The sequence below is a fragment of the Penaeus chinensis genome, chromosome 22, assembly GCF_019202785.1.
Source record: "Penaeus chinensis breed Huanghai No. 1 chromosome 22, ASM1920278v2, whole genome shotgun sequence".
In the NCBI taxonomy this organism is placed as follows: Eukaryota; Metazoa; Arthropoda; class Malacostraca; order Decapoda; family Penaeidae; genus Penaeus; species Penaeus chinensis.
The window spans coordinates 28,808,202-28,818,201 of record NC_061840.1 but is presented as its reverse complement, the minus strand read 5'-3'; the positions used below and the strand labels follow the sequence as shown (position 1 = coordinate 28,818,201).

The 10,000-nt window shown below is 40.8% G+C and overlaps 1 protein-coding gene and 1 long non-coding RNA gene across 2 annotated transcripts in view; one reads left to right on the top strand and one right to left on the bottom strand.

The window, feature by feature from the left end:
• Positions 1 to 8,844, top strand: part of LOC125037105 — a 9,936-nt gene extending 1,092 nt beyond the window's left edge. Inside the window, exons 3-8 of the mRNA XM_047630111.1 lie at positions 298 to 742; positions 1,566 to 1,823; positions 2,263 to 2,307; positions 2,859 to 3,081; positions 7,766 to 7,901; positions 8,132 to 8,844. Coding sequence (XP_047486067.1) covers positions 298 to 742; positions 1,566 to 1,823; positions 2,263 to 2,307; positions 2,859 to 3,081; positions 7,766 to 7,901; positions 8,132 to 8,137 — 1,113 coding nt within the window. The 3' untranslated portion in view covers positions 8,138 to 8,844. The remainder of the gene's footprint in view (positions 1 to 297; positions 743 to 1,565; positions 1,824 to 2,262; positions 2,308 to 2,858; positions 3,082 to 7,765; positions 7,902 to 8,131) is intronic.
• A 1,030-nt stretch (positions 8,845 to 9,874) lies between these two features.
• Positions 9,875 to 10,000, bottom strand: part of LOC125037089 — a 2,190-nt gene continuing 2,064 nt past the window's right edge. Inside the window, exon 5 of the long non-coding RNA XR_007115947.1 lies at positions 9,875 to 10,000. This exon is cut by the window's right edge and continues 12 nt beyond it. This is a non-coding gene — a long non-coding RNA (uncharacterized LOC125037089).

The window sequence follows — 10,000 nt, the reverse complement described above, 5'->3', positions numbered from 1 at the left end:
GCTTAGTGTCTCCCGTTTTATCAAACACACACAAACACACACACACACACACACACACACACACACACACACACACACACACACACACACACACACAAAGACACACACACATACAATCACAATCACACACACACACACACACACACACACACACACACACACACACACACACACACACACACACACCACACACACACACACACACACACACACACACACACACACACACACACACACACACACACACACACACACAATCACACACATACGTCTGTACCGTATGTCCAACGCCCCCAGAGCGTCAGCGGAGCAAACGAGGAGCGAGATGCGACCACGAGGAGCTCGAGGCCGAGATCCGAAGGGAAGAGAGCGAAGCAAATGAGCGCCAAAAGCAAATCGGAGGCGAAGGTTCAGAAGGCCCTCGGCGACTCAACAGAGGATTCGATCTCGGACAAAAGAGGATCCAAGAGCCTGAATCTCCGGGAGGAAGATGCGGAGAAGGAGGAATCGACGCCGGAGGAAGAGAGAAAAGCGGAACCGAAGCTCCGAGAGGATGAGAACGAAACGGGCTTCGAGACCGATCCCGTGCAAAAGAAGCCAGTCAGACAGACGAGCTTCGTAAAACCTAAAAACGAAGGTAAAGAAGACCAGCTCCTGAAAACGAATCAGAACCAAAGACAGTTTTGGTTTGGTGATGACCCGCCTCCAGGGATCCACACAACCTTGTACCAACATCACCACAGTAAGTCAAGGATGTTTATGTTAGATATAAAAAAATAAAAAACAAAATATATGTATATATTGATACTCCTTTATACTTAACCACACACACGTACATATATATATATATATATATATATATATATATAAATATATATATTTATATATATATACATATGTGTATATACATATATATGTTTTATATGTGTGTATAGACCCTTGCATACACAGCCTCTTTCCCCTCGAACAGCCCTTTTCCAATAGAATAGCCCCTTTCACTTACAACAGTACTTTTCCCCTCGAACAGCCTCTCTCCCCTAAAACAGTCCTTTTCCCGTCGGGTAGCCTTTTTCCCCTCAAACAGCCCATCTTCCCTAGAAAAGTGCTTTTCCCCTCGAACAGTCCCTCTCCCCACGAATAGAACTTTTCCCACAGAACAGTCCTTTTCCCTTCGGACAGCCCTATTCCCATAGTCCTTTTCCCCTCAAACAGCCCCGCTCCCCTAGAACAGTCCCTTTCCCCTCGAACAGACCTTTTCCCTTAGAACAGTCCTTTTCCTCTAGAATAGCCCTTTTCCCCTCAGACAGCCCTTTTCCACTCGGACAGCCCTTTTCCCCTAGAACATCCTTTTTCCCCTCGAACATTCATTTTCGCAACGGCTGTGTACACGCAATACCACAATTCCCATTCCATACCTTGAAATCACACACACACACTCACACACACACACACACACACACACACACACACACACACACACACACACACACACACACACACACACACACACACACACACGGCATTCCGTAACCCCACGCCATTTAACCCCCCACCCTCCTACCAAGGATTATCATGCGACGACGACAAGTGCACAGCGAAAGGAGGCACTTGGCAGCCCTTGGAAGACTGCTCCGGAGAGCAGGACCGACCCATGCTCTACTGCCCAACTACCGACGAGTTCTGCTGTGGCCAACGCAGGTACAGACACCGTACCAAGAGGTGCAAGCAGTCGGGAGGAAGCTGCCACATCCACGCGGCAACCTGTCCCGGCGTGGCTGAGAAGAAGAGGTGTCGCAAGGGGAGGAAATTCTGCTGCTACATCCGTGAGGCGGGATATTTTTTGTTTTGTTTTGGGCTCGGTTATTTCTTCGAGCTGTTATTTCTTTCTCCGTTTTTTTTTCCTCACCCCCTCCTCCCTTTTTTTTCCTATCTCCTCCTTCCTCCCTCTTTTTTTTTTTTTCTCTCTCTCAATTTTGTTGTCTATTTAGCTTCTATTCCCTCCTTTCTTATATCTCTATCTATTTTATTAGACACTTGTTCATGTACATGTTACCGCTGTCTTTATAGAACTATTCTCTGCCTAACAACCTGTCTCTCTCTCCCATCTCTCTCTCTCTCTCTCTCTCTCTCTCTCTCTCTCTCTCTCTCTCTCTCTCTCTCTCTCTCTCTGTTATTTATTACTGTTTTATCTATCAATTAATTATACACCGATCTCTTTACAAGGTACTTCTGCTATTAAATATTATCACATTTTTATTACAGCAAAACCATACGTGAACCTAAGCTGCGATGGCGAAATTTACTCGCGTAAGTACTCCACACACACACACACACACACACACACACACACACACACACACACACACACACACACACACACACACACACACACACACACACACACACACACACACACACACACACACACACACACACACACACACACACACACACACACACACACACACACACACATACACATATACATATATTTACATTTACATACGTGCGTTTTCAAAAACGCATATGAATATATATGTACATATATTCATATATGTATATATATACATATGTGTATATATATTCATATATATGTATACATATGCATATACATATATGTGTATATGTATATATATGTATGTGTGTGTTTGTATATATGTGTGGGCATACATATAAATATATTGTGTATATATACATATATATACTTACATATATACACATACATATTATATATATAAATATACATATATATATATATGATATCTAATATACATATACACGTACACATTCTTATACATAGGCAACATCCAAAGGCAGAACCAGCTCAGCCGACAACTAACCGCGCCTTGCTTTGGCAGTGACGGAAGGCGGCCAGGAGATCACAGCCACCGAAGGGCGCATCATAAGCCCCGGGGACATGGTGCGTTACCGGCGATACCTGGACGTCTCCGCCGACCTCGTTCTGCCTCCCGGACACGTCGCCAGGATCGAGTGGAGGGATATCGACGTCGAAGAGAACTCGCGGTGCATGTACGACTACGTGGAGATTGTCGACACGCTCACCGGCGAGGGGCTCGAACCGTGAGTGTCGAACGCTGGCGCAAACTCATTAACGGGAACAAAAGAAAGAAAAAAAAAAGCAGCATACATGCATATATGAATAAAGGTCAATATTCGGAAGACCTTCGCAAGGCCGATCAGGACGATTAATGGTATCGATTTCTTTCTTCTTTCTTTGTTGGATTTCTTGGCTATCAACCAGCGGCATGTGGCCAAGGTTATTAAGCCAATGGATCCTATTTATTCTATCAATCTATATAAGGTCATAAAGTTTTGTCTCCCTTAGAAAAGTGATTACTTTATTTATTATTTTTTCATCATCTGATAGCAGATTTGATGTAGTAAAATCTTTGTTTTATTCTTTAAAAAATTCTGAGTGGTTGTCAATTGATATGGTATATTGGGCATGTTGTAAATATATGGTTGAGTGTTAGAGTGGTGGTGCATTGAGGGCACTGTGAAGGATAGGTTCTTTCTATGTAGGGAGTGAGGAGGGTTATTGGGGTGGCATTGACCCTTAAGCGGGCCAAAACCACCTCCTCCCTTCTGACTTTTCTGTGGGATGTATTCCACAGTTCGATTGTTGTTTTATGTTTGTTGTTGATTTGGAGGTTGGTCCACTCACTTTGCCACAGGTGATGTATTTTTGCTTTTATAAGAGACACAAAACACCTGAGAGTTGTACGAACTATGGTAGTGTCCAAATCGCCAGTTGACCCGGCTAATTTGTCAGCCTGTTCATTGCCATGAACATATTAGCTTAATTGATTTGTTGGCACCGTGTAACTTACGAATGATATTACCCAGCAATTCATCTTTAGTGGTTTCTAAGGATTTAATAGCTTTAAGTTAACTTAATGAATCTGAAAAAAGAACTATTCTATCGTGGGTCGTCGATAGTGCAAAATCAATGGCAAAAAGTTCAGCAAGAAAAATCGATGTATGATTTGGCAGTCTAAACTTTAGTTCACATTCAGTCGACCATACACCCACACCTACACACTCATCTGTCTTGGAGCCGTCGGTATATATATGAAAAAAAATTAGATGTTTAATAATGATCTCTCTTACCTCTGGCGTACCTCACCTTCCGGCGCCAGGCTTCCATGATAGAAAAAATTGGGGGTTTCCCATGGCGCTATGTTTGACTTAACCAGGTATCGATGGTAGAGAGATCTATACCGACTTTCTCGACGAGGTCGTGGAGTCTCGTGGCAAAGGGCCTAATGCCTCCATTGCCATTAGGGTGGCTTGGGTCTTGAGCCACCTTTGCGGCATAGTTCAGTGCAAACTGGCCGCGTCTGAGTCGGAGGGGAGGTACTCTTGACTCCACCTCAAGACGCTCGATCCGAGTACATTTCAGGGCTCCAAGACGCACATGCAAACAAGCATTCTGCACAGCATCCAAACCTTTCAAACTTGTTTTCGATGCCGAACCATACACAATTGACCCATAATCTACTTTGGACTTAATCAGGACTTTATATACCATTAGCAAAGACTGTCTATCAGTTCCCCATTTATTATCAGAAATGCACTTTTATAAATTTAGTGCTCTTTCACATTATTTTTTTAACTGACCAATGTGGTCTTTCCAATTGAGTCTACTATCAAAAGGAAGCCCAAGAAATTAGGCAGAATTTTGAATAGGTATTGGGTGGTTGTCTAGAGCTAGCCTGATGTTCGGCTTCCTCCTATGTGAAAAAATACCCCAATACTCTTTCTAGTGGAAAACTTAAAACCCCACTAGAGGCCCCAGTTATGAATCATATCCAGTGCCAATTGGATGCGATTTGCTGAGAATTCTGCATTATTGCTGGAATGCCATAATGCACAATCATCAGCGTACAGTGAGTATTTAAGATTCCGAGGAGGAGATGGTAAGATGTCATTTATCATACATAGAAATAATGTTGGTGACAAGTCACATCCTTGTGGGACCCCGTTTAGCTGGACAAAAATGTCCGAAAAAGTGACATTGCCAGAAAATAATTTGACAGAAAAAGTTCTGTCAGAAATTAATTTTTAAAATAAAACAAGGCAAGTTTCCATGTAATCCAAAAGCATAAAGTTTTCTGAGTAGGCCATATCGCCATGTCATGTCGTAGGCTTTTTATATATCTAAAAATACTGAAATCAAAAAATATCTTTTGGCAATTGCCTCTTGAATATGACTGTCCTGCTTTACTAGTTGATCGAGAGTTTGGCGTCCCTTTCGGAAACCACACTGCCCGTCAACTAGTAAATTACTGGAATTTAAAAAATGCAATAGCCTACTGTTAACAATTCGTTCCATGACCTTGCATAAGCAACTTGTCAACGCAATTGGGCGATAGGAGATGGCAAATCTGGGATTACCCCCTCCTTTCGATATGGGAATGATGTGGGCGAAGTGCCATGAATTTGGAAAAGTGTGGCCTTTCCAAATTTCATTGTACACTTCTAGCAACTTAATCATGTCATCATGATTAAGTTGTTTTGTCATCTCATATCGAATCTCATCGGGGCCTGGGGATGTTCCTCTACAGGCTTCTAGGGCTCGGACAAGCTCATATATTGTAAGATCTTTATTATAATCAAATTCATCTCTTGTGGCAAAGTGAATAGGTTGCAGCTCAGCCGCTTCCTTGATGTGCAGGAATGCGCGATGGTAGTTTGCTGAGCTGCTTGTATGAGAGAACTGCCTGGCGAGTGCATTAGCAATGTCTCTAGGTGAATCCAAATTGTTATCCTCTTCAATGATGTTGTTCATTTTGAAAGATGTTTTTTTTTTTTTTCTATTGCTTTTATTGATAGTGGACCAAACCTCTGATGTTTTTGTATTGCTGTTAATTGTAGAGACAAAGCTTCGCCAGGAGTCTCTTTTTGATTGTCTAATTACTCTACGAGCCCTAGCTAGCTCTTGCTTGTTTGTAATTGCAAAAGTTCTCATTTGTGATGTTATTTTTGAAAGGCCTGTAGGCCTTATTGCGTCGGCACAGCGCCCTGCGGCAATCTGGTGTCCACCAAGGAACTCTATGCTTAACGCTATCTGTCGAAGTTTTAGGAATGGATAGCAAAGCTGCTTCAAGTTCGAGCTTGACGCTCCTTGTGAAGGCGACCCAGTCTGTTCTTTTTACGTTAAATTTAGGCGCTGAAGGCGTTCTCACTGTGTCGCATGAATATTCAATCAAAATAGCAAGATGATCGCTTCCCAACGAGTCGTCAATGGTGTGCCACAGGCACTTGGCTGCTATTGATGAAGAGACCAGTGATATGTTTATAAAGCTCAAATTACCGGTATTATCGTCCACCTGCGTGGGACTACCATCATTCAGAAGGACTAAATCAGACTCGTTAATCAGCTTAACTACTTGCTCACCTCTACTATCCACTCGCAGTGAATCCCTTAACGTATGATGAGCATTAAAATCACCTAAAATTACTTTATTTTGTGGCAGACGTTCCTGAAGAGCAAAGAGCTCATCATAGATTATCACTTTATCAGGTGGACAATAAACTGAACATATAGTCAGATATGTGCCATTAATTTTTACTTTGCATGCGACAAACTCCAAAGTAGAATCAATAGTCACTTCTGTAAAAGGGAGGCTTTGGTGGATGTACTTGGCGACTCCGCCTCAACCCCTACCCTCACGATCCTTCCGACATAAATGGTAGTTCCTGAGCGATACGACCTCGTCAGAGACGAGGTTTGTTAAATGAGTTTCTTGGAGAACTATAATATCGGGAGCATAGGACGAGGCTAATAATTTAAAGTCATTTACTTTAGATCTAAGACTTCGACAGTTCCATTGTTTAATGGTCGACGCGATGATTACGTTTTATGGGGTTTGGAAGTGCCTTGTCCACCAGTTTTAATTTTCTTTTTTGGGAGGGAGGCGCCTCCTCTCCCTCGCTTCCTCTCACGGGATGGTTAGGAGACAGAAGCCTCCATGTCCTGCACCTCCTGGCGAGGGAGACGACTGACAGATTGCGACCTGCTTCTCTCTCGAGAAACCGATCGCGAGCCAGACGAAGTCCTCACAGGAGTAGCCCGGACGTGGTATCGATGGATTCCTCTCACCCTCTACTACCCAAAGCTGTAGGACATTTGTCTCGGAACCCCCTTAACCCCACATTCTTGGCTCCGATAGCAGGGGAAGGTTTGAATGGTACCAGGGAAATTGCGGGGTAAAATTTGAATAATATACATAATATACAATATAGTGAACCAGTCACTATATTGTCTAATGCAGGGGGCTGTTCCCCCTGTGGCTCCCTTCCTGGGGTGCTACTGCCTTGGAAAAGCGGATTCAGGGCATAACTACCCGGGAGTGGTGTAACTACCGGATTGGGGCATAACTAAATGGTTAGGACGTAACTACCGGATTTGGGCATAACTACCCGGGGTAAGAAAATTCCTTCAGCTCCCAAAAATCCCACTTTCGTCGGGCATTACCAAACAGTCATTCCTCGGGCAGCAAAAGTCTTATATTTGTCAGAAACACCTGCGCTAGTGTTTTCGCCCTTCTAATGGCATCACTCTCCTAATTGTTTGTCAATTTGCCTGCCTGCATTTGCCATATAAGGGAGAATAAATGTATAAGTTAGTGAATATGTGCGTGTGCGTGTGCGTGTGCGTGTGCGTGTGCGTGTGTACGTGTGTGTGTGTGTGTGTGTGTGTTTTTCAACTACAATCTGTATGTTCAATTCTTCTTCACAGCTACAACATCAGCAGGTTCTGCGGAAGGAAAGTCCCTCATACCATGGATTCTAAAAGTAATTTGGTGACATTAAGGTTTAAAACTGACTATAGCGTCCAGGAGGCAGGGTTCGATATTTGCTTCCGTGCTGTCCAGGTATGCCAACAACTAAACAACTTCTGTATTTGCTATATAGGGCCACGTACAACCACAAATAATTTTTCGATTTTCTTTAATCATATTAAAGACACCTTCGCGTGCAGTAAAAGAAACCGTTAACCATATAATGGAACAAGAACAAACGTAAGCACTAAGTCATATATATTCATGAAGCGCGTAACTACTTATCTTGGTTTGCATTCACATTTCCCCACTTTTTGTTACAGGTGTAAGACGCTCTGCTTTCCAGCTCTGATACGGCAAATAGATTTCATTACCTGGACAAAGCGAGTAATCAGCTGCGGCTCCGGATGCAATATCATCTTCCTTTTAACTTTCAACAACGGTAACAATGAAACAGGAGAGGCAGAATTCAACTTTCTATGCATAAGTCGTTTGAATGAATATGTAATGATTACCAAAAGGTATGTTTTAATATCTAGTTACCTACAACCAGGCATTTTTATTATCATCAAGCAAAACGGTACATATTTACACTTTCATTAGTTACCTGTTTTTTTCTTACAAACATACTGTAAATAGAACTGGCAAATACTATGTCAACGGTTCAGAACTTCCTGAGTTAAAAAAAAAAAAAAAAAAATAAGCATCGGTTAATGTGTGTAATCTATAGCAAGAACACAAGGCTTTCACACAATTCTTTAGCAATTATAGGTAACCAAATAGTTATTCCACTTGTATTACTAAATGTATGTGATCATTCAGAAGAGCTACTTTTTGTTTTAGAATATATTTGTGGTTTTAATAATCAAGACCTCAATTGCTTCTGGTTATTGTTATTATAATTGTTTTTCCCATTCATAATATGCCTCACTGTTTATATAATCAGCCATTAATTTCGAAATATTTCTCATCTAGGACAAATTTCCAAATATATAATTGTAAACTTTGTGCACAGTAATAAAGATCTTTGAAATTCTTTGCATTACAATAAATAACCTTTCTAATAAATACTTGTCTTTTCATATTGGGGTTCAGGTGAAATATATGCATCAATAAAAAAGCTAGCCATGAGAGTATTATTAATATTCAGATATTGCTATCTTAGTATCATTACTATTATTACAATCACTACTACTACAAACTGCTAAAATACTAATGACAATAGATAATAAATAATAATCATAGAACATATGCTGCTTATTATAATGAGAACATCGACAGTCAACACAGTAAAAATAAGGATGCTAATATCCCCAATGATTGTAACAATAACAATGCTGATATCAATAAATGCTAGTGTTCAAACTATATCAATTGGCTTTCACATTCTGGCACGCACTAATTTTAAAACTTCCCAAATAGTTTACATGCATTTTCCATGGATGAAGAGTACTTCCCAGAGAGGGAATGCTAAAAAGGTTACCATAATTTTTACTGTGAAAGTTGAGAACCCTTCCTTCTTAGTTATAAAGCCAAAATAGTTGTTGAAGTGGTCATCCTAGAATAGAAACAAACGAGGGAAAAAAAAAAAAAAAAAAAAAAAAAACTAAATGGCAAGTTAACGCAGCTCCTTGGCCAGTTTTATCCAAGTTTGTACTTTTATATTTATGGAAAGTTAAGCTTACCATTCAACTGAAGTTCCAAACAAAATTAGTTTGGCAATATTGCTTCCAAATATTTAAAAAAAAACCAATACATTTCATTTAGTGCCAAGATTCATTTTCTACTTTGCTTAAAAGCTTGCTCCACAGGCACTTTAGAGCGCATAATGTTGCCCGTTTAATTTGGAAATTTCTCCTAATTCAATACCATTCTTTAAGAACTTACATTTTTCTAGCAAAAAATACTTAAAAACAGTGCCTAGTATGCAGGAATATATTTTATTCTTCATTGGTACAATTTATTACGGTTATGGTTCAGCTTCAAGAAGCTAATTAACAGTAGTCAACAGATTTCATTTACGTAAGTGGTGGTCATGTGTTTGGTGTGCAAGAAAAGACTTCAACTTCCCATACTACTTTTTATTGAGTATACACATCACATACTTTTATATTATAGTAAGAGTATATGCATACATCAAATATGCACAACATCTGCATCCATCCTCAAGAATTCGGTCTGCGCCTTCACTT